This window comes from Endocarpon pusillum, assembly GCF_000464535.1.
Source record: "Endocarpon pusillum Z07020 unplaced genomic scaffold scaffold2738, whole genome shotgun sequence".
NCBI lineage: Eukaryota > Fungi > Ascomycota > Eurotiomycetes > Verrucariales > Verrucariaceae > Endocarpon > Endocarpon pusillum.
In genome coordinates, this window is record NW_006916231.1 from 82,827 (window position 1) to 107,128 (window position 24,302).

The window sequence follows — 24,302 nt, forward strand, 5'->3', positions numbered from 1 at the left end:
CAGTACATGTCTTGAGATAGCCTGCGCACCATCCCATCTGATTCGGAAACTACTTCATGGCCCGCCAAGTACTGTCACCACTCCTCCCTCATCCAACGCCGCTATATTGTGTGCTCCTTTCCCCCAAGCGACTGCCACCGCAGGTACTGCACTCTTCAGCGGCTCTGACCATGCCTTGGATGCCTTCGAATAGTGCTGAACAGTCAGACCTCCGGGACCCCCTGTTAGCAGAAATTGACCAGTATAGTCCCAGCTTATTGAATCAATCCTGCCGCTCCCGGTGTCCAGGCTCTTGATCTCTGCCATCTTTCGCAGATCCCATATCGAAATAGTAGTCGACGAGTCTGTGACAGCTGCAAGCCAGATTCCATTTTCTGAAAAATAGAGTGCCTTTAGAGCTGCGTTTAGATCAAAGGTAGCGGCTTGCGCTCCTGTTTTAATGTCGAAGAGCTTGATCTGTCCATCTTCGCCTCCAGCAGCCAGTAAATGACCGTCCGGATGAAATTGTACGCAAACAAGAGCTGCCCAGCATCATTAGCGGTGTCGCATATTAATACCATGGATGACATACCTGAATTGCTGTACACTTGTGTGGCAACAGCGGAGGTGGTTAAATCGTACAGAACATAGCTCTTGTCCACACCAACGGATGCGATAATATCACCACTTGGATGCAATGCCACGGCAGTGGCCTCGCCTGCATGCGTGCTGAATGACGCCGCTTCCTCCTGTCGCTCAAATACCTTCACTCTACCAGCTGAGGTCGATATCACGGCCTTTGGGCCGGCCCAGACACCACTCGTAATTGACCCTCCACCACCCTTCAGGGCATGTAAGACGCGGTTGTCTGACATCGAGTAGACGCCAGCAATTCCATCAGAACCACCCACCAGGGCAAGATCGTCTTTCTCATTGATCGCCAGGATTCTGCCTCCTGGATACAGAGATTCAGACGTGCGTTGCGGCTTGAATGTCGAGATCTCCTCACTAGTTGCCCACTCTTCGGGGATGGGCCTTTTTCGTCGTGTTTTCTCAAGCCTGTTCCAGTGAGCAGATAACGATGCAGCTGTTCATGATCGACGTACATGGCTTTGGTTTCGTCCACTTTCGCTATTAAAGCCTCCGGTAGCCCAGAACTATCTACCTGCATTGCATCTCCGTTGGTTGGCGCAGCTCTTGATCCAATGCTAACCTTCGAGAGCGCTTCTCGTGCTTCATCTCGTTCGCGCGTAAGTCTTGCAATGACTCTAACAGCTGCGTCATGCTGATACAACGCTGTGCTGAGCTCTTGTCTTGTCTGTGCCAGATTTTGCTTCAGCGTGTATGTCTCCAGGGTCAACGCATCCCATTCTTCTTGAAACACGCCAAGTAATGAAGGTATCGAAGTGAGGGTTGGTGGTCGTGGTCGTACTGTACGCGACGTTCGTAGCTCGATTAAATCATCAACAGTCAGATCTTCCCCAGTCGCAGGCTCGGTGCCGTTTTCGCTGATGTAGCCCTCGATGAGACGCTTTTCATAAATGGTCCCTAACCCATTAGTGCCTGATCTTGCACAGTGATGATATAGCACGTACCACTCTTTCGTGATGCGACAGGCACCTGAGGTGCTTCTCCAGAGACTGGATGCTTGATCAGTCTTAAAACAATTGACACTGGTTCAATAGGAGTGACATACTTGCGCAGAGCATCGCTGCTGAAGGCTCTCTGAAGCCAATGAAAGAACTTTGCAGAGATCAGTTCGATCTACTCAGGGTGCCGGAGCCTTTTTCTGGAAGTGCATACGGGCCCCTTTGCCTTGGAGAACAACAAGCTTGGCACTTGAACAGAAATAAAGAAATAAAATCAGCTCCGCACTCAACCCCAACGCCGCTTTTATCACAAGCTCACCGACAAACCACTCGGTACCATTTGATCAGGATGGCTTCAAGCGGTGGTTTCTACATCACATCACTTCAAACCCCCCTCTTCGCTTAAATGAGATGATTCTTCTTTCCTTCCTTTCCACTCGATTATAAAGTCTAGAATATACTACAAGGAACTCCTCGAATATTCCTCTTGCTATCCTTTTTGTTTTTGCTCTCCGCCTTGGTAAAGCGACGACAATACGGGCTACACCCTTCGCATCTAAGTTGTCTTGAAATATGCTCCCACCTTCTGTGATGTTTTGGCCTCTAAACATGTAAACATTCCGCCCGATATTCGTGTCTTGGTTTCTTCGATTGTCTACCACTGGCTCTTTGGATGGGCGATGTGTTGTTTCCAACTGACGCAGCGGTACTTACTTCGGACAAAGCCGGAGACGTATTATAGTAGTTTCCTTTGCTGCATTCCTTGCCCATCACCATGGCGTTGTCGAAACGTCCACAAAGCCTGGAAGAATTGCCTGCAGACCTTAAGGAAGCGTATGATAGCATCTGGACAAACATTCAATAGCAACGACTCTCCAGGAAAACATTAGGTGTGTTCCACTCCCCAGATGCCCCATGTATTGTCAAAGTCCTCATCTTGTCTATCCGTTCCTTGGGATGCCATCTTAGACTGAATCTGGCGAACACACAGTCCGACGCAGACAGGCCCAATGATGGTGCATAGGACAATCGCCCATGACACAATTAGAAATAGTTCTGGAGCTGCGCTGGACTGGGAATCTTTGTCGGCGCTGAAGATGCCTTCGCTCTCCGCGATTGACGAGATCAAGAACCCTATTTCGCCCCGTGCAACCATGGCGAATCCTAAGATGGCGGACGGATAAAGATCTTGGATACCGAGGTGCTTAGCAGAAGATTTACCTGTGCGAAGTGCCAGGAACCACTCCCTATGGGGCAGTATCCAGAGACTGCAAGCAAATTTTCCGACCATCATCAATATGGAGTATAGGATACCACGCCAGAGAATGGACCCGGAAAACATCTTCGATATTGGAATAGAAAATCCAATGGAAGCCTAGAGCCCGTTAGCGAGCAACACACTGACGGCATCGGACTAGGGAACAACTTACGAAAAAGAAGGGTTTCAGAATTCGGTGGACCGCGCTTCCGAAGAATTCAATGTATACTTTGGATCCAGTAGGAATCTCACTTATTACGTGCTGCTCGTCCGTCACCTTCTTTTCATTGATACCCGTTGGAGACTGTGCAGGGGCAGGACTAATACTGCGGCTTTCTCTCCTATCAGTTACCGAAGCAGTGGCTGATACAGGTATGTTCAATTCGTCGTTGTGTGTCTGCCGGGTGGCAGCATGCTCAGAGTCCCACCAGCTGATGACCGCGCCAGCTAGGTAGGCAGTAAAAAGATTAGAGGTTCCGGCGTAGTTAGCAGCAGCGACGGAAGCAATCAAGAGTAGCACGTGGACGAGAAATGCCCGCTGTGAGCGATTCGGAGCATACTGCATCCATTTTGGGATACTGCGCTGCCGAAGTAAGGAGGTAGAATGAATGACGGGCTTGCAAATGAAAAGACAGACTGCTGGAACCAATGTAGCGAAGGCCGTAGAGACCAAGATTGGTCGAACAACAGTTACTGCCCTGAACGAAGATGAAGTGCCGAGGTTTGAGATGATCTGGACCATGACAAGGCCGACTACATCGTCAAGCATTGCTGCACTTGACAGAACAACCCCTAAGCGGCTTGTGACCAATCCGCTGGAGCTCAATAGAGTAAAAGTAGTACCTAGGCTAGTAGAACAGAGAGCAGCGCCAGCAGCTAAGGCTTGGAGAGGTGTTGCATTCGCGATGCCAATCAAGGAGAAGGACAAGACCATGGGCATGAGGATGCCGGTTGATGCAACAGCCACAGAAAGCAGCAGGTTCGACTTGAGAGCGGCCCAAGATGTTGAAAGTCCCCCCTCGAAGACGAGTAGTAAGAGACCTAAATATCCAAGCTGCATTATGGTCTCTTGTAAGGGGACCGATAGCCACGCTGCTCCTGGTATACCCCAGGCGATACCGATCAAGATCTGGCCGATTAGACCACAGAAAAGGTAGCGATCTATAATGGAGTTGACAACGTTAAGGAGCAACAAGAACGATGAGAAGATAAGAATGTCCACGATTCCAGGCTCATGGTAAGGAAGTGTGGAAGAAGACATATTATTGTAAGCAAGCCCTAGGCCATACTTTTGAACGCTTAACGAACGGCATCAGCCCTTTCGACTTCCTCGTCCTCGCTCGTTCGGGTTGGTCAAACAACAGAGCGGTTTAATGCACCAGTCCCTAGGACCTCCGGACCCCCCACGTATCCGGGAGCGTTCCTGGAAGCTGGAAGTTGACGCTGCCTCTTCTCCTCAGGCGGGGCAGTTGAAATGACATACGAGTGGTAGAATTGGCCGCAAATAAGTTCAAGGTTTGGTACAGCGAGGGTTGAAGGTGTTGCGATGGCAAAGGCCCTATAAGTACCAGGATCTCAAAGGGGCGGCAAATTTGGCTGTCAACGCCGAGCGTTCGCAACACTTTCGACAGGCTACGGCTGGGAATGAGCCCTTATTCACTCCCCCTTCGCAATTAAAAAGGTTCGGTATTCTTGCTCCACAATTAGATGCCAATTCAATTGTTCTCCAATTCCATGTCCGCCTCATTGCTGTTCTGTGCTGCCTGATCATTCATTTATCTGATCAAGCGCTTGCTGACATGTCCTGGAGGAATATTTGGACTTCTTGATCATCGGCCGTTTCAGCCGGAACAGTTCCTCCCCCAATGACTTTCAACGCTAAGAACTTGCACTACGAGAAGCAAGAACCGGCGTTTCTACGCCGGCTCAGGAGTGAAAATACCAGCGATAGGCATAACATCTCCATTGCTCGACCTCGAAAGCCGAGGTTAGAGGTTGGTGACGAAGATGGACCAACCATCGTTGATGAACAGGGCGAGGAGGTGACTGAGAAAGAGTATCAGGACCTCCTTCTGGGAAAGACAAAGAATGCCTCCCGTCCAGAGGACACAGCTGCACTCGCAAAGCCAGATTCGAATTCGGACACTGAGAGGCCTGCGTCAGATAGCACCGCTAACAGAGCGCAAGAGCAAGAGAAGCGACCTGTTACCAGTGGTGGTGGTCTGAAGAAACGAAAGCAGGGTAAAGCTGTTGCAACGGAACCCGAACCCGAACCTGGCCCTGAGGATTCGGGATTAGTAAATGGCCTCCCTGACACAAAGAAAGACGACGACTCTAAAGCCAAGATGAAGTCCAGGAAGAAGAAGATCAAGTTGTCGTTCGATGAACCCGGGACTTGACTTCCTAGGTTGACGACTCCTAAGTTGTGACCCTGGTAGAACATGATGACATCCTGGCACCTGCAATGGTTTAGGACACAGCTCCTCAACAGCTCCCCAATAGCTCCTCGAGACCTCTGATAGTCTTGAATCTCTGTGAGCGGCGGTACAGATACACCTGGTCGTAACCGGTATTGCCGCGGTACGGAGAACCCGCAGAAGGAGAAGATAGATGCTTCTACCACGATCGATCATGAAATGCTGGAGGTCGACCTGTGTCACTGGCCTTGAGTAAAGCAAAGCCAATATTTTGGAGGGCAATATCCGCGCGCTCGAATTAGCGATGCCTATAACAGCACTGCACGGAAAGCTCACATATCGTGGGAATTAGCTGCAACATCAAGTCAATGGCATTATGACTTGGAAAGAGGGTATGTTTATTGACTGGTATTTATGGCAGTGGCCTGATCCTTTGAATTCTACAAATGCGATTGAAATGGGTGTACTCAAGTACCATCCTTGTCTCCCATTTCCATTCTCTTTTTGGATCTGCTTTGCTCAGGCCTTGCCCTGTAGCACCGAGAACATAGCATCTCGGACAAGGAAGTGTACTGTGTGCTTGGGTTGTCTGGACTCCCCTAGGCAAGCAAGCGCAATTGCTGTACAGTATATAGATAGCAAGCAGAGGGCATCATGCATGTGAAGACAAGAAGTGGTCCATTCCATCGCTTGTACTATGCATTCCTACATGCCGCGCGATCATGCACTTGGACGCACTTCTTTCGTTCCAATCCGGAAAAGCTCCTGCATAGAGCTGCCATCGAGCGGCAAGTGTTAAACCATCAAGCAAGACTCCCAGAAATCTCAAATCTTTCCTCTTCACCCGTCACCCGTCACCCTCGTCCCCCATTTCCTTTAATTTTGCTGGCAGAACCCTCTCCCATAGACACCCTCTACCAGCTTGTCCCTCGCTCTCAGCCCTCTCACATAGTTCTAGCATGGTCTTCCTGATTCTCATGACACAGATTGCCATCGCAAAGCCGTCCCAAACATCGTAGCCATCATGAGTGCTGAAGTCGAATTTGGCAATGTAGCGGAGTGGGGACTCGTCTTTCGGGGACGAGCGTTCTTCGTGGTTTGAAGAGGCGATAGAGGTAGATGAGTGTCGTCTTGCAGCCTCTTGTTCGAAGTGCGATTCGAGCGTGGTGGAGCGTGAGTCGAGGGTCACGACTGCGACTACGGAGGAGGCAATCATCAAGCCGATGAGTGTAGGCATGTTTGCGTCGTCGTAGCCGGATCCTGATACGCCAGGTCGATATTCGAAGCTTTCTGCTGGCATAGGAAGAGGTGCATGGTGTTGAGAAGGAGGTTCGATGCTTTGGCGGACACGATGGGCGTCTTGATATCGCCGGGCTAATTTGAAGAGCCTCCTCGACATTCGCTTGAACACATCATGTGTCGTCTCACTCGGTCTCATAGACACAAGCGCATGGACCGGAATAGCTCTCGGCCGCTGCAGCGGATGCACGCCAGCATCAAAGAGTGCCCAGGAGATGAACTGGCGCACTGTACGCTTGATAGTGGGTTCGGCTCGAAGGCCCACCAGACGCTTATCTCTTACATTTGCAGCAATTCCAAACAGTGTCCTTAGGTAATGTTTCGCTCGGAATTCTCGTTTGTCAAAGGGCACAATAAGCGGTTCTCGCCCCCCGGTCGAAAACAGAAGCTGCGGTAGTGTTTTAAAATCCATGGCCCAGTGTTCGGGAATAAGCGCTTCGAACCCACGCATGGCAAGACGGAAATATAGGTCCTTTTCTGCCTCAGTCCAGGTGGAACCATCTTCTGGCAGCTGCTGGGCTTCAGCAAAGCGTTTCGCACGGTCATACTCCAGCTGAGGGTTCACTTCCGATCGATCTTCCCTCCGAACAGCTGTCTTCTTGGTAAATATTTCGTCTTCTGAGAAATCAGAATCGTGAGACATGGATGGGCTGCGAATAATGTTGTTTTGAAGGTTTCGGTCGATCAAGTCTCTCTCCGGAATATAGGGCTTATCATCGAGACTGATATGAGGTTTAGGTGGTGGTGGCATAGCCTGTCGATCTTCCTGCTCCTTCTTATTTGCTGGCGCATGGTCTTCCGGATGGGGCGTGGATGCAAGAAGCGTTTCGCCTTCGAAGTCACCGCGCTCGTCATTCTTTTTAGGACGATATTCATCATTTGATTTAAGCCTTTTGGCTGGTCTCTGTTCGAGATAATCTGACGGCGCAGAGCGCTTTTCAGGTTTCTGGATTTCTTCGAATAGAGTGTCTCCTTCTAGATCTTCCGAGTCTTCCTCATCCCCAGAAGCACCTAACCAGTCCTTGGATTTCGTGGGCGGAGCTAAAGGTTCTTCATTCAAGCGCTGCTTGAGAACGTACGGTGGATGGGGTGTGGGGTATCGCTGCTGGAGAGCTGGCTTTTGAGGTGTGAGGAACGAAGTAAAAGTCTGCGATACACGGACTAAATGCGGCATTGTCCAGTTCATGTTGTCTCGTAAAGTAGATATTCTCGAAATGGTTATGTCTGCAGAGTGATGTGTTCCGGCACCAGGGCGCTTAGAACCTTGGTCGATGGTACAGGGTATCTGTCCCACAATTGCGCAGCCAAAGCTGTCAATACTCTGGTACTTGTTGGATAGCGCCAAGTGCTTCGCACAAAGCAGATCGCATTGTGGATGTGACTTAAGAATCCATATTGAGTGACTGTTCTTTGTTGATTGCCTTGTTCTGTCTCTCGAATGACGCATTGGGTATCCAGAAGGTCGACGAGGCTGGGGCCGAAGTTTCGCCGAAGATAGGTCACCAGTCCACGCGTAACTAACCGCTCTAATTTAACTAACCTAAGCAAGCTTATCGCGTTCTCACGTGCACTAACTTGGTTTGTAACCATCACAGAAGAAATATTGAACAGTATCTCGAAATCTGATGATACCTGGACAAGAGACCTATTCACTAAAATCACCATGATCTATGCACCGCAATCATGGATGCTCCAGATGGCAACAGGGACGTCAAGCTATATCGCGCTTCTGCCGACCTGCTCCTGGACATATCGAGAAGGCTAAATGAATTGCTAGAAGATGCGTCCGATGCCACGAAGCCTTCAGAACACCAGTTGTGGATCTCTGACTCCCGAGTCGAAAGGATCATCAGCCTTGTGAGCGGTTTCTTGGCGACATGGAGGACTTGTGCTGATAAGTCGATATCAGCTCGATCTTTTCCAAGAATGGCCCCAATTACTCGACCCTCTTCTACCAAAACTTGTCAACCCTCTGATAGGCGCATTTCTACGTTGTCTAGTGAATGGGCGATATGGGAGTCGGCCTGAGGCTTCGACCCCTGTTCCAAAGACATCACCCTTACCATCTGCAATATGCTGTATTCTGAATACGTTATGCAAAGTTCGTGGTGTCAAGGTGATCACTAGATTCCTGAACAATGAGCCGAGATATCTCGAACCGATGCTTGAAGCCTTGCTACTGAACCAGCCGAACTTGGTCTGGCAAGAACGATATATCATTTTGTTATGGCTCTCACACCTCGTCCTCACCCCGTTTGACTTACAATCGGTTTCATCCTCTGATGAGAATGTGTGCTTCAAATTATGGGCTGATGAAGAATTCAAACACCTTCGTCTTCCTATCATTTCGAAAGCGCTCCTTCATGCTGGCTTGGAGAACTTAGGCGTTGCAGGTAAGGAAAGGGAATCTGCCAGCCTCCTGATAGTCCGGCTCGCCCTTCGTCCTGACTTGCAGCGCGTGGGACTGCTTGATGAGTTGGCGAGATTAATGCTCACAAGTCTACTCGGTTACGCGCAGAGGCCCACAGCAACAACATATGAATGTCTGGGATATCTTTCTATTCTATCCGTTATAATGAAATCTGGATCAGCTGATGATGTTTCTCCCTTCTTGATCAGTACATTTGACTTTGGCCTCAAGGCTGCTACAGCAGGTTCGGCGGAGTTCAGCATGATCCGAGCATCAGCACCTGCTCGGAAGATGTTGGTGGTTATCTTGCGTGCATCCATGCTGCATCTCATTTCACTCAATTCGAGCAACCGTGTCGATATTATATCTATCGATACCTTGTATGAGATGTTAGAGGGCATGGTTCAGTATCTTCTCAATGCTCTAGGTGACAAAGACACCCCTGTAAGACTTGCCGCCAGCAAGGCTCTAAGCATGCTGGCCCACAAACTCGATGAAGGTATGAAGGCCGAAGTTGTCCAAGCAGTTTTAGACACTCTGGAAGAGGATATTTTGTACGAGAAGCCGGATTCCGGAGATCCAGTGACATTCAGCCCTTTGATGAGTGAAGATATGCAAACAATGTTGCGCAACGTGACAGCTGTGAATTCACTCAAGTGGCAGGGTCTGTTGTTGACCCTAGGTCATTTGCTCTTTCGAAGAACAGCTCCACCAGATCAATTGCCTCCAATTCTTCGATCCCTCCTTTCAGGTTTAGATTTCGAACAGAGATCAGCAGGTGGCACTTCGCTCGGTGGAGTCGTCAGGGATGCCGCATGCTTCGGTCTTTGGTCACTGGCTCGTAAATACGCTACGCCTGAGCTTCAACGTATCGAGCCTGCCAGCGTCTTGCCAGCGCTTGGGACCACGCTTCCCACCACCGGCGAAACGTCAGTTCTTCAAATCGTTGCAAACCAGCTCGTTGTTTCGGCCTGTCTTGATCCTTCTGGAAACATTCGAAGAGGCTCATCTGCAGCACTTCAAGAACTGATTGGGAGACACCCTGACACAGTCACCGCGGGAATTGCTTTAATACAAGTCATTGATTATCATGCAGTTGCCAGACGGTCACGAGCAATGCTAGATGTCGCTCACGATGCCGCCAAGCTTGCTGATGTCTACAGGTGGGCTCTTTTAAATGCATTACTTGGATGGCGAGGTGTCAGAGCTGTAGACGAGGAGTCTCGCAGGTCTGCCGCTACAGCAATCAGTGAGCTGGCCTCCATGGAATCATCCTCTGACAGCTTCACCGTATTGGAAACCCTTCAGAAGCAATCGAGCAAGTTGCCTATAGAGAATTCAAAGACTATAGCAGAAATGCGACATGGATTACTGATGACAATGTCACGCATATTGGACACTTTGGATCTCGGTAGCACTATTGATTTCAATTCCACGCCCAGGACCCCAATAGCATCCCTCCTACACCTCTTACTGCAAGGAATTAGTATAGACGGTCAACTGTTAGGCAGTCTTAAAGGAAAGTTCATCCCCGAGCTTGTTTTAGAGGGAGCTGTCAGCCTAATATCTTCACTTATGCGCAGAGCGCCTGAAACTCCCTCCAATTTTTCAGATGATCTAATTGACGTCTTGGAGTTGTGCCTCACTCGAGCCGATCATGATATTGCGCTTGTTGCCTGCGCAGATGCTGCATTCGAATTGCTACGAAGACTCCCTGAAACTCGAAAGGTGTGCCTTGTTGAAAACTGGCTTAATGCTAAACATCAACGACATTCCTCTTTTAGCAGCAAAGGCCGTATTCTCGCTTTAGGCAGTACATACCCAGTTATGCCTAAAGAGAAGCCGGCAAGCCAGACGGGTATGAAAGAGAGTGCCAGAAGTAGAGTGTTTGCACGATTGAGGGATTTTATCCAAGGCGAGTGGCCGATCGAGACACACGTCATAGCTATTCGCAGTCTCACATCGATCATACCGCACTTGGGGGAAGAGGATTGTGCAGGGCCTCTGTGTGCAGCACTAGACAACTATACCAATGATCAACGTGGCGACGTGGGCTCTTTAGCACGACTGGAGGCTGTCAAAACTGTTTCAGCTCTTTTATCAAGCTTGACGCAGAGACCAGACGCCATTTCTGAACATGATGTACAGCAACTCGTACAAAGACTATTTCGACTTGCTGGAGAAAAGCTTGACAAGCTGCGATTTGAGGCATGGAAATGTATTCAAGTTTTCCTGGGGGGATTGAGTATCAACTCACCTCAATTGTGAGTACGCTTCTTATTTCCTGGATTATACTGACGCCCAACCAGTTTCTCCCACGTTAGTGACGTCTCTTCTCAACGCTACTTTTCCGCTCTTCTCCAATATCTACAGGTGCCCTGGCTGCAGTCTTGTATTCTTCAGGGAGTCGTACACTCTACCACGTCTGGTACGGAAGAACTGATGCGTGTATCACGTCTTACTTTGATTCAGAGTATAGTCAACGCTTCTTCGGATTGTCGGGCGGGAAGAGTTCTTGAAATGCTGGTCACTCTGTTAGAGACCTTATACACGGACGAGCGTCAAGCTACGCCCTTACTCGAAACCATCGCCTTTCTACTAGAGCAAGGCATTGAGCCAGGAGGAGAGTTTGGGCCTAGGCTGTCAGCGCGAAAACTATGGAATGTTGTCCGTAAAGCCCATTTCAAATCAACCAATATCCGCAAGTTAGAGGCTGCTGTCAAAATATACGGAGCACTAGCAGTAAGAGAGGATATAAGGAGCAATGCCCTCGGAAAGCTGAGGGATTTGCTGCTACATCCATACCCTAGTGTAAGATGCTATGCGACTTTACTCTGCAGTCCCAACAAAATTCGTGGCATGATTGCTGACTGAGCCACATGCAGATTAGGAAGGCAGCTGCTGATGCACTGTACACCGAGCTGCCTAATGGGGATATTCTTACACAGGACTGGTCACGTCCGGCGAAAGACCTCAAAGAGGTCGTTGCGGGATTGACCAGACCCAATATGGAGCCAGCAGGCATTGCTTGACGGCCCATGATGCAGTCATCGTCTCAAAAAGGTCTGACAAATAGCGTCAGATGAAATTCTACCAGAGTGGCACCACCGTTGACTGTTTCATCATTTAGCAAAAAACGGCCTCAGCCCGCCATTTCGCTCCAAGTCCCTGGCGTTGTCATACACATCCCTGCTGTCTTACCTGGACTTCTGGGTCACCAAAAAACGCCTACCCACCCTGCGAGCAGACAAACACACGAACCAGCACACATCATTTCCCGTTCAAATTCGAGTTCAGCTGCATCCGACCCACCCGAGAGCCCGGTACTAAGCCCTATAGCCATCAGCCTAAGTTTTCAGCAAGGCTGCTACATTCTTTTTCTCGTGTTCGTAACAGAGGAACCGTATCTGCTCTCCAGGCGGTTGGAGGAAGAAGCCCCACGGATAGGTCGTTTCGGTTACTTAGTGGATTGCTCGAAGACCCACCACGTGGGATTGCGTGACTCAGACTAGCATCATACGAGACAGGGATCCAAAATGGGAGAATGATCCCTGCAGAGGTCGGAAAGCTGACCACGTGTAGTTCAGCCCCCAGCAAAGAAAGTAGCTTTAACTAACTTACCTTCCTTCCTTATTCGCTTAAGCTCCAACTATTTACGGGGGAAGGCTGCAGTCTAGAACAAGGAGGATATTCGGAGCGGCCGTTTGATCTGCTGGGAAGGCTTTGGGGTGGGGTCTTCGCTTACCGCTCTGATGAGATGAAATAGTTATCGAAGGAACAGTGAGGTAGGGCTCCTGGTCAAGAATAGGAGTCGCAAAGAATACGACTTTTGGATCTGAACGTATCGTTCCTCTACATGCACTTCTTGTTTTTAGGATTGTTTGGGGCGCTCCTCTGTTTGCACGATCGTAAGCGTCTCTAGATTCACTGTGCAGCGGTTGAAAGGGAAATAATAGAATCAAACATTATTGTAGCTAAGTAAGCCCGGTCTCTTTGGTAATGTTGATCGTGATCGTGATTGTACAGCGTGTTGTTCTCATAGCTTATCGTGTCATTCCCTCCCCCTTCTTCCATAATCAGACAGAGCCCCTCGATATTAGTAGTACAAGTACAGTCCAAATACACGATACTCGCTCAGAGTAGGAAATCGCTTCGCTCAACTCAACGGCTCGCTTTGCGCTCGCTCCAAATAGAAAAGGCCAGAGAAAGAAACTTTTGGAAACCGCAGGGCTGCACCTCACATGGCACAACTGACCACCACACCTCCGCTGCCCCTCCTCAGAGAACCGTAGCCACAGCTCTCCCCAGCATATCGGTACTCGAACTCCCTCTCCCTTCGCTCCCTTTCTCTCTTCAGCATCGCTTCCCTCTGCCGGCTCTCCCTCTCCCTTCGGTCCTGTTCTTCCTGCTCCTCCCGCTCCTCTTCCTGCGACATCTCCCTCCTGATCGCGCGCTCCCTCCTCACCAGCTCCAACACCGCACCAAGACACCTATCGTGCGCGATTCTTAGGCCTTCGGACTCTTCTGCTCCTTCGACGGTGCAGATGGAGAGGATCGAAGATAGTTGTGCGCGTTGCAGGGTGTGGCCTGCTTCCACGGCTCTGAGAGCTTGTTGGTGGTCATTTGGTGGATAGGGTGAGGTGGGGGACGGGCGGGGCGAGTAGTATGATTGTGATTGTTGGCGTGTTGGAAAGGAAGGAGTAGTCGGCGTGTTTGGTTTAGAAGTGGGCTGGGCTTGTCGCGAATAGACAAGGAGAGCTAGTTTCCAGATGTCGCAGTAGATGCACTGTTTAGGGCAGAGGTCGGATTTGCGGAGGAGGGATTGGTTGCGTGAGTTTGGGGTGGGACGGATGTCGCGGAGGAGGAGACGTTTGGCTTTGCAGCGGGAATGGTGAGGAGTGCGCTGGTGAGGAGACATGGTGGGTGATTGTAGAGAGTACATTGTTGATGGACGTTGTGATGATGTTGACTATTGATGGCTTGGCCGAAGGGAGAAAGGCTTTTGTTGTATAATTGGTTTTGTTTTGGAAGTGTTGGTGGAGAAAACGACGAATCTAGATGAAGGGTATAGGAGTAGGATATTATATCAAGCTTGAAGACCGTGTCCTTCCAAAAGGAGGTGACATGACTGGATTGGACGCGAGTAGTAACAAATAAACATGGGATCCAAAGGTCCTCCAGGTACAGCGGTGTAAGCTGCATAGACCTTACTTATGAGAGCATGCGTTAACTGCCCAGGGTACTCATTCCCAGGGTACTGGGTAGAAAGCGGTAGCATTTCTACCAGCCTGCAGTCGCACAACTGGTCCAAGCAGGGATAGCTCGCCTGATGAATGTAGATTCAAGACCAGAGCAGCCCTGTCGCTGCTGCTGCAAGGAGACCAGGAGGACAGGGAATGTTTGGAATTTCCATCAACGCGCTGACGTGCAGACGAGAGATTGACTGACCGATTTGGATCTGTCGGACGGGTTCAGAAGGTAGCATCGGTGTGCTTCCCTGCTAGACCGGAAAGGGGAACTGGAGAGGTGGATTTGGCAGACCATCCAGGGGGGGTGCAAGGGAAGGCAAGCGGTGATTGGCCTGGCAGTGGTGTTGTCACCACTTGTTTCCGACCCCAAGTAACCATGTGCAAGCCACGAGGCTGAGACGACTGGGGTCAGCAAGAGCTTCGGATCTTCTGGCGGTGAGCTACGGGGAATCCAGCTGGCTGTAGCTAACTGTAGCTAACTGGGGATGGCATAGGACAGTGTTGCGGGATGGATCAGACAATAATGCTTAAATAACGTGGTTAACAGCAGCGCTTAGTGGTGCGCAATAGCGTGATTGGGTCCCCCCGATGCCTGCAACTCCTGGCGACCAGGCGGCCTGTCGACCTGTCGACCGCCTGACCGACCCTTCGTGGTCCCTGGTTCGGGTTCATCCAGCTGGATGCAAGCCTGATGCAAACTATGGTTCCAGAAGAGCCAGAAGAGATGGTCAACTATACATCAACCAACGGCAAGTCACTGAGACGCAGAAACACGAGCCGGAGATGCCGTGAAATTGACCCTCAGCCAATTCGCTGCCTCTATTCCAACTAGAAAGTTTCCAGAAGCCACCTCAATCAGACTGCATATGAGCCCACATTTCCGCATCATTATTCCCACAACAGGTCAACTTCAAGTCGCACAACCCCAGAGCTTACCGATCGAACAACACCGCCGGGCAAGCTTCTATGCGCTGCTGAACAGAAGATTCACGACCATCTTGCCTACCCCGGCCCTGAGCAGAATGCAACGTAGCCACCCGCCTACATAATACAGACCATACAGACCATACAGACCATCCACGCCTTACCTTTGGTGGTCCATCTGCAAGTCGCATAATCTTGCATCTGTTAGAGTGACTCTTTGGAGAAGGAGTCCTGGAGTTGTGGTAGGCAATCCATCCACCAACTACCCAAAGAGGAAAATACTTCAAACCTGCGAACGAATAACAGTGCCCAATCCTCGAGTCACCCTGAGCAAGCCACCGCCATTCTTACAGTCCACCAGATAGGCACCCATGCTTCCATCACGTTCACTTCCAAATCCATACTTCACCCTGGGCAATTGAGCATTCATTATGACTGGTTCCGAATTGCGGTACCGCAGCTCCCGGTAGGGCATTGGAGATGCAATGCTAGCTCCCAAAATAATTGCTCGGCCGCTCCGCTTCTAAGAGGCAGCGATAACATGCACCATCGTTCCCCTTATCTGAAAGATCTCTCCCGCCTCATCGTCGAACCTTGACCGCTCTGACTATTCGGGCGCGTCGAAGGAAATGTGCACGTTACATTAGTGGCTTGTCACTCTACCTATCTGCGTTTCGGCTTCCAGGACTCCAGGCCCTTCTGGCCAACAAGCCACACGACATGGATCTGTGACCTTTGCTCAAGAACGTCTACTGCGCTCCAGGGCTCTCACTGGTTTGCTTACCCTTGGTCAACATTGCAATCTCTCAGCAACACCAGACGTGCAGCCGTGATCCAGCCAGAACGCCAAGTCTTAAGATGAGTCGATACCGGTGTCCTGTGAAGGTAGCAGCAGACCCATGGAAACGCCCGATGCAGGCCCACGGCATACATTACTATGTAGAATTAGTAGTAGGGATAATGGGCATTTTGCTAATTGGCGGCATGCACGGTGGGCAATCTCATAGGGCAGACTCGATCGTGTTTAGTGGGCAGATACACGTTGAGATCCTTCTGCAGTTTCTGCGTGTGCACATTCCTGACTATTCTTATCACCACTTTACTTGTCCTTGATACTGAAGAATGGAGGCACCAAATCAGCAGCATGTCACTATCAGAGGACCTTCGATCATACCGAGCCCGAGAACCTACCAGACCTTGAGGGCGACTGATCCTTGGTAGAAATAGGAAGAGACTCGGTGAGCAACTTTCCGAATGCTGGGATTTGCGCTGATCACAAAGAAAAAAATACATTATGGTGCAGACTATCTTGCCTGCCCCGCTACAATCTATTCTGCAGAGGATATATCAGTAGAACATCGTCAGACGGAACCCAAACACCGACATGAAAAGATGAACCTTTATCTAGTGTCAGCACAAAGCATACGAGTCACATTCACTAGGTCTTAGCATCTGCTCGGTCTATGCATGAACAACAGAAGATGTCTAAGTCCTTGCTACAGCAAGGACGGGGCTCTGAAGACTTGAGGTGAAAATATGTAACCTTGAGTGACGATCTTGACTATTTGAGGTGGCGGACCAAGCTGGAAAGGGAGAAGATAGCCTCGAATGTTTTCAAGTTGTGACCCAAAAGACCGACTCCTTCCTACCTAAAGAAAACCCCAAGGCGAGGAATTCCCTGAATAGGTTATGGATATCAGTCCAGATGGCGTCAAAGTCACCCATCTTATCGACCGCAATGGATCAAAGCAATTACATTGTTGCACTGAGGAACCGTCGTCTTTGCTTTAATGATTAGTGAGAAGTGTAGAGAGGTGTAGGCAGAATCTATATTGGGCATATTGTCGCCGTGTCATGTCACTCACGGCAGTGTTCAGGCTCCAAGAGGCACAGTACTTCACTATGTTGTCTCACGTGCAATGTTGCTACCTCGAATTCTACCACATGGATTGGCCGTGATTTGGGTTGCTAATTGTGTGATATTCTGATCATGCTCCGACGTAGAATGTATAATATTAATATGTATCAAAAAGGTGGTGTCTTTCTGAAATGTGAACCTCATGACAAAGTCCAACGTTATTGCTCGGCCTACGGCAGAGTGGGTCGTCCTTTCCTTTCCCTGGAGCTAGTTTTTGGGACGACTTCCTGGCTTTCACAAGCTTCGACAGCTGCACTGACACTTATTTCGCGGTATTCTTCACCAGAGCACCACCACATCTTCGAGATACATTACTCCCCGTCATCACATCGATCCAAAGCGCTTCAATCCCACCCACCTATCCTTCCGAACGATAGGATACCCCCAACCTCTCCCAGAGCACCCAGAGCACCCAGAGTTGGTCCCTTGGGGACTCAACCTCGGTCATGGGCAACAGCTTGTCTACATGCTGCAAGGGTTTGTCTAGGGTCCTGACTCGCAATGCGATGATTACTAAATGCTGTGTAGGCCGAACAAGAGATGGCATATACGAACCCGTGCTGGCAGACAGCGAACGGGAAGCAGTCGCAGATCTTCTACAATACCTCGAAAATGTATGGCCAACATATACTGCTCAGTGGACGTTGCTAATAACATTTTCAGCGACATGAAACAGACTTCTTCTCCGGTGAACCTCTTCGAGCACTCACTACCTTGGTTTACTCGGACAATGTGGATCTACAAAGGAGCGCCAGCTTGACTTTTGCTGAGATTACCGAACGAGGTAGACCTGCTCAAGATCGTCCATCCTACTTTCGCTCATGACTACAGATGTCCGAGAAGTCGACCGAGATACCCTCGAACCCATCCTCTCCCTACTACAGAGCCCTGACATCGAGGTTCAACGGGCAGCAAGTGCTGCGCTGGGCAATCTGGCTGTCAATGGTGCATGTCCTTTTTGGCTCCCGCAGTCTTCTGCTAATGTCTCACAGCCGAAAACAAACTGTCCATCGTCGGTCTCGGAGGATTGCCACCCCTAATCCGACAAATGATGTCACCAAATGTTGAGGTTCAATGCAATGCTGTCGGTTGTATCACCAACCTCGCTACCCATGAGGACAATAAAGCAAAGATCGCCCGGTCCGGGGCTCTAAGCCCACTTACAAGGTTGGCCAAATCGAAAGATATGCGAGTCCAGCGAAATGCAACTGGCGCGCTGCTCAACATGACACATTCAGGTGAGCAGCACGAAATCCTCAACTGGATAATGCTAATCACCTGGCCACAGATGACAACAGGCAGCAGCTGGTCAACGCCGGTGCTATTCCAGTTCTCGTTCAGCTCCTCTCCTCACCAGATATGGATGTCCAGTACTACTGCACGACCGCCTTGAGCAACATCGCCGTGGACGCCGCGAACCGGAAGAAGCTAGCGCAAACTGAGTCCAGGCTAGTACAATCTCTTGTTCAATTAATGGACTCGGGAACGCCCAAAGTCCAGTGTCAAGCCGCCCTTGCTCTTCGAAATCTCGCTTCGGACGAGAAATATCAGCTCGAGATCGTTCGTGCACGGGGATTACAACCACTTTTACGACTTCTTCAATCCTCTTATTTACCCCTCATTCTCTCCGCCGTTGCATGCATCCGAAACATCTCCATACATCCTCTCAACGAGTCACCCATCATCGATGCTGGCTTCCTCAAGCCTCTGGTCGAACTGCTAGGTTCTACTGATAACGAAGAAATCCAATGTCATGCCATCTCCACCCTCCGAAACCTTGCTGCAAGTTCAGACAAGAACAAGCAGCTTGTGCTCGAAGCAGGTGCTGTCCAGAAATGCAAGGAGCTTGTCTTGCAAGTACCTTTGAGCGTACAGTCCGAGATGACTGCAGCGATTGCTGTTCTTGCACTCAGTGACGACTTGAAGTCACATCTACTGAACCTTGGCGTTTTTGAGGTTCTCATTCCTTTGACTGACTCTGAGAGCATTGAAGTACAAGGCAACAGCGCCGCGGCGTTAGGCAATCTCTCCTCTAAAGGTAACGCATTTCTGTCCTTTGGGTTCCTTCCTGTGCTGATATTCGTAGTTGGTGACTACTCGATATTCGTTCGGGACTGGACTAGTCCCAATGGGGGCATTCACGGCTATCTCAAGCGATTCCTGGCCAGCGGCGACCCAACTTTTCAGCATATCGCCATCTGGACTCTTCTGCAACTACTGGAGTCGGATGACAACAAACTCGTCAGCCTTGTCGCCAAATCGGAAGACATCATTCAGATGGTCAAGACGATCTCTGAAAAGAATATCGAATCAGACGATGAAGATGCGGACGATGGTGAAGGGGAGGTAGTGGCCCTCGCTCGAAGGTCGTTGGAGCTATTGGGGAAAGGACCAAAGACGACGCTTGTTGAAGGCTAAGTGGGGTGTCTAGGCGTTTGCTGGAGTATTGGATCATCCATTAAGAACGGGAATATCCTTGGAATGGCAACAATACCACGGAAATTTCCAAGTCCAGGGGCTCTAATGCATCATGTGGCGTCTTGGGCGAACCATTCGGAAGGGTCTAGCGAGCGTGCTGCAATGGTTGTACATGGACTCCTAACTAGGGGCATGCGAGTTCTGTTTTGACGTGGGACCGACTCTTTCTGAGGTCTTCTCTATATCAGCGTTCCCCTCGCATTACCTTATCTCGGCTTAGAGAGACATAATTTACTCTTTCCATCAACCTCTTCTAGGCTTTGATTTCCCTCATGCTTTCACGCTGGCTTCCAGCGCAAGACCCAAAGACTAGCTGACTGCCTCAAGGGATAACCAGCCTCATGATGGCACTTATCACTGGTTTACCCATTGTTCCCAACTCGAAAGACGTTGATTTGAAATATTTATTAAATAAACATACGGAGTATATCCATCCGGATCCTGATGCACAAACTGCTCAATGGCAAGTTTTATCCACCTCGATTGAGCCCGCTTTCCGTTTTTGGGATAAAAAGTTGTGACTTTGGCTTTGCTGAACGGGATGGTATGATGGAAAGAGAAGGAGCACTTCCCACTGGCGGGATCTTGATGTTATCACGGGAATCGTTCAAACTTAATAGTGGTAGAGTTCTACAGTTCTTTGGCTTTTCAATAGGAGATTTTAACAGGAGTACTCCTGTCCTAGTGCTCTCGATATTCTAGGTCTTAACTACTACGTATGTTTCGTCTCTGTGTAGACTTCCTTAGCTGCCGCTGATCGTCGATTGTTAATTGCTTGTCTTTTGATGTGAGCTTCTTCTGTCGTTGTTCACTGCGGCTCAAGTGAAAAGGCTCTCTTCTGCACAAATCGAGCACATTAGCGTAGGAGAGACGTTACAGCACAAGAATAAGGATGGGGTGGAGAATAGGCATGGTGGAGAGGAGGAAAAGCCGGCTGACGCAGTGAATAACTGGGGCCTCTTTAGGTTCATATGGTCAAGCCGGGGGTCTCATGTCAAGGGATGGGGACTGGCACAGTGTCTGAAATTCAACTTGGAGGACTAGATAGAGATGAGCGTCAGGGTGAGTAGATAGAGAAATGTCGAGATTGGAACATGTTCAAGTGAGAACCTACTACGTTACGTTATTGTGCACATATTCGCGGATTCCTAAAGCTCCTCCTCTGCCAAGACGTCTTATCGTTATCTGCTACTAGTAGCGGTTAACGTGCAGCTGCAGCCAAATCGCGTCAAGAGTCGCGTTCCAATTATTCCACAACGAGCATTATTCAACCACAATGTCATCAACTTCTAAAGTTCTCTAACAGGCATCGACAGAGTTTGACACAATCACCATGCCTGGAATAGTGAAGTCAACCGCGAAACGAGTCCTCGCTGACTCAAGCAAAGCCGTCCAAAATGGAGTCACTGTCAAGTCCCCTCAATCTGCGAAAAAGCGCAAGCTCAACAACGATGCTCCCTCCTTCAGCTCATCGCAGGCTGGTCCCAACGGACTTAAGGGCAAATATGGGTCCAGTCAGCCAAAGAGCCAATTTGAGTCGGAGGTCTTGGAGAGGATGACCCAGGACATTCATGGCTTGAAACAGACAAATGCAGAGAAAGATCAGCAGTGGCAGCGGCCGGGGCTCGATGACTTCGATGAGAAGAGAGACAGTCTTTGCTTCCAGCAAATCGAGTGTGAGGAGGGTACGCTGCATGGTGGCAAGACAGTTTTAAAGCTGTTTGGTGTGACGGAGGTGGGATCATCATGGCGTTGCTCATTCACTTTACTTGCTGATGATCCGTGATAGACAGGTCATTCTGTGCTCTTGCATGTCACTGATTTCCTACATTATCTCTATGTTGCGGCGCCGACGAGCTTTGTGAGGACGGATTGCGAACCATTCAAGGCGTACCTCGAAACGAAGCTGGCACAAAATTCACCTGCCATCCATTCAGTCCAGATCGTAATGAGAGAAAATTTGTTTGGCTTTCAGGGCAATCAGAAAAATCCATATCTCAAAATAACAGTCACAGATCCAAAGTACATCAACAAATTGAGAACTACAATAGAAAATGGAACCGGAAACTACAAACGCATGTGGAAAAATGTGGAAGGGGGACTCATGACTTTTGACAGCATTCAGTATGTGTTGAGGTTCATGATTGATACGGGAATCTCTGGAATGTCCTGGGTAGAGGTTCCTCCACAGAAATATACAGTCATGCCCCAACGGGACCGTTTGTCGAACTGCCAAATCGAAGCATTCGTCCATTATCGCGATCTGATAGCCCACAGCAATGACGGAGAATGGGCCAAAATGGCGCCTTTACGGATACTGTCTTTTGATATCGAATGCGCTGGTCGGAAAGGGGTTTTCCCAGAGGCAAATCAAGACCCCGTCATCCAGATCGCAAATGTGGTGACAAGATATGGAGAATCCAAACCCTTTATCCGCAACGTTTTTGTCCTTGACACTTGCAGTCTGATAGTAAACACTCAAATCCTCCCCTTTGACGCCGAAGAAAAGATGCTTATGGCGTGGAAGGATTTCCTCGAAGAGGCGGATCCTGACGTTATTATTGGTTACAATATCGCCAACTTCGACTTTCCGTATTTACTGGATCGAGCGAAGCATTTGAAATTGCAGAAGTTTCCGTATTGGACCAGATTGAAGAACGTTCAGTCTAGTGCGAAAGAAACCAATTTCTCCAGCAAGCAGATGGGCAATCGAGATACCAAGGCCACAAACACCAACGGAAGAATTCAACTTGATCTGTTGCAGCTAGTACAGCGAGACCATCAGTTGAGGAGCTATACGCTGAACTCTGTTTGCGCGCATTTTTTGGGAGAGCAAAAAGAAGATGTGCATCATACCATGATCACCGAGCTGTACAACGGAACACCAGACTCAAGAAGAAGATTGGCAGTATACTGCCTGAAGGATGCATATCTTCCCCAGCGGCTGATGGACAAACTGATGTGTCTCGTCAACTATACAGAAATGGCAAGAGTCACAGGAGTGCCATTTAACTACTTGCTTGCAAGAGGTCAACAAGTCAAATTCATCAGTCAGCTGTTCCGAAAAGCTCTCGAACAACAACTGGTCATACCAAATCTTCGAAACGAAGCAACTGATGAGCAATACGAAGGTGCCACTGTTATCGAACCCATTCGTGGTTATTATGATGTACCTGTCGCAACCCTGGATTTCGCGTCTCTATACCCAAGTATCATCCAAGCTCACAACCTCTGCTACACCACCCTGCTCAACAAGACCAGTGTCGAGAAGCTCCATCTCAAAAAGGATGAGGACTACATCGTCACGCCGAATGGTGATATGTTTTGCAAATCGCATATTCGGAAAGGTCTTCTCACCCAGATTCTCGAAGAGCTTCTTGGTGCTCGAAAACGGGCCAAGAAAGAACTCGCGGTGGAGACGGATCCTTTCAAGAAAGCTGTACTCAATGGTCGACAGCTTGCCTTAAAAGTCAGCGCCAATTCGGTCTATGGTATTACAGGAGCAACAGTAGGCAAGTTGCCCTGCCTTGCCATCGCCTCAAGTACAACTTCATACGGTCGACAAATGATTGAGAAAACCAAGGAAGAAGTTGAAAGCAAATATACCATCGCGAATGGCTACTCTCACGACGCTCAAGTTATCTACGGCGACACTGACTCTGTGATGGTCAAGTTTGGCGAAAAGGAGCTGCAGAAGACCATGGAACTTGGTCAAGAAGCGGCAGCATATGTCTCCTCCAAGTTCATCACGCCCATCAAACTCGAATTCGAAAAAGTCTACTTCCCCTACCTCCTGATCAACAAAAAACGCTACGCCGGCCTGTACTGGACCAACCCAGACAAATATGACAAAATGGACAGCAAAGGTATCGAAACCGTACGCCGTGACAACTGCCGGCTCGTGCAAACCGTGATTGAGACCGTGCTCCGCAAAATCCTCATCGACCGCGACCTCGACGGCGCCCAAGACTACGTCAAAGAAACCATCTCCTCGTTGTTACAGAACAAGATCGACCTCTCGGTGCTCGTCATCACCAAAGCCCTGTCCAAATCCGACTACACCGCCAAACAAGCGCACGTCGAACTGGCGGAACGGATGCGAAAACGCGACGCGGGCTCCGCCCCTACGCTGGGAGACCGCGTGGCCTACGTGATCGTCAAGGGGGCGGGCGGATCGAAAAACTACGAGAGATCAGAAGATCCGATCTTCGTGCTGGAAAACAACGTGCCGATCGACACGAAATACTACCTGGACAACCAGCTGGCGAACCCGCTGGGGCGCATCTTCGAACCGATCCTGGGGGAGAAGAAAGCGGCGTCGCTGCTGTCGGGCGACCACACGCGCTCCATCTCGGTGGCGGCGCCGACGCTGGGCGGGCTCATGAAGTTCGCCAAGAAGACCCTGACGTGCATGGGCTGCAAGAAGCCGCTGGGGGCGTCGGACGAGAAGGCCGGCGCCGTGTGCGAGAACTGTCGCCCCCGCCTCGGCGAGCTCTACACCAAACAGCTCAACCGCGTCAGCGAGCTCGAGGTCCGCTTCGCCCGCCTCTGGACCCAGTGTCAGCGCTGCCAGGGCAGCATGCACTCCGAGGTCCTCTGTAGTTCTCGCGATTGTCCCATCTTCTACATGCGCATGAAGGCGAGGAAGGAGGTCGAGGAGGGGGAGAGGGAGTTGGGCAGGTTTGATGGCGATGTCGGGGTTTGGTAGGTCATGCGTTGGGGATGGGGAGACGGGTTGGGCTTGGGCGGGTGGATGGGTTGGGAGAGAGGGTGAGGGAGGG

At 49.9% G+C, this 24,302-nt stretch overlaps 7 protein-coding genes across 7 annotated transcripts; 4 read left to right on the top strand and 3 right to left on the bottom strand.

The window, feature by feature from the left end:
- Positions 1-54: 54 nt before the first annotated feature.
- On the bottom strand, positions 55-4,087 carry EPUS_06097 (uncharacterized protein; the record flags this gene model as incomplete). Its single annotated transcript, XM_007803821.1, has 7 exons — positions 55-521; positions 572-1,038; positions 1,086-1,527; positions 1,575-1,722; positions 2,283-2,414; positions 2,470-2,943; positions 2,999-4,087. 7 exons carry the CDS (start codon positions 4,085-4,087, stop codon positions 55-57), a joined length of 3,219 nt encoding a protein of 1,072 aa, XP_007802012.1.
- A 604-nt stretch (positions 4,088-4,691) lies between these two features.
- EPUS_06098 (uncharacterized protein) lies at positions 4,692-5,225 on the top strand (the record flags this gene model as incomplete). Its single annotated transcript, XM_007803822.1, has 1 exon — positions 4,692-5,225. One exon carries the CDS (start codon positions 4,692-4,694, stop codon positions 5,223-5,225), a length of 534 nt encoding a protein of 177 aa, XP_007802013.1.
- An 865-nt stretch (positions 5,226-6,090) lies between these two features.
- Positions 6,091-7,728, bottom strand: EPUS_06099 (uncharacterized protein; the record flags this gene model as incomplete). The annotated part of the gene is made up of 1 exon (XM_007803823.1): positions 6,091-7,728. One exon carries the CDS (start codon positions 7,726-7,728, stop codon positions 6,091-6,093), a length of 1,638 nt encoding a protein of 545 aa, XP_007802014.1.
- Positions 7,729-8,225: 497 nt separating this feature from the next.
- Positions 8,226-11,984, top strand: EPUS_06100 (uncharacterized protein; the record flags this gene model as incomplete). Its single annotated transcript, XM_007803824.1, has 4 exons — positions 8,226-8,399; positions 8,452-11,216; positions 11,262-11,763; positions 11,838-11,984. 4 exons carry the CDS (start codon positions 8,226-8,228, stop codon positions 11,982-11,984), a joined length of 3,588 nt encoding a protein of 1,195 aa, XP_007802015.1.
- A 1,205-nt stretch (positions 11,985-13,189) lies between these two features.
- EPUS_06101 (uncharacterized protein) lies at positions 13,190-13,870 on the bottom strand (the record flags this gene model as incomplete). The annotated part of the gene is made up of 1 exon (XM_007803825.1): positions 13,190-13,870. One exon carries the CDS (start codon positions 13,868-13,870, stop codon positions 13,190-13,192), a length of 681 nt encoding a protein of 226 aa, XP_007802016.1.
- A 3,619-nt stretch (positions 13,871-17,489) lies between these two features.
- On the top strand, positions 17,490-19,461 carry EPUS_06102 (Vacuolar protein 8; the record flags this gene model as incomplete). Its single annotated transcript, XM_007803826.1, has 6 exons — positions 17,490-17,520; positions 17,572-17,657; positions 17,707-17,827; positions 17,875-17,988; positions 18,036-18,281; positions 18,332-19,461. 6 exons carry the CDS (start codon positions 17,490-17,492, stop codon positions 19,459-19,461), a joined length of 1,728 nt encoding a protein of 575 aa, XP_007802017.1.
- A 1,393-nt stretch (positions 19,462-20,854) lies between these two features.
- On the top strand, positions 20,855-24,229 carry EPUS_06103 (DNA polymerase delta catalytic subunit; the record flags this gene model as incomplete). The annotated part of the gene is made up of 2 exons (XM_007803827.1): positions 20,855-21,256; positions 21,311-24,229. 2 exons carry the CDS (start codon positions 20,855-20,857, stop codon positions 24,227-24,229), a joined length of 3,321 nt encoding a protein of 1,106 aa, XP_007802018.1.
- Between the last annotated feature and the right edge of the window lie 73 nt (positions 24,230-24,302).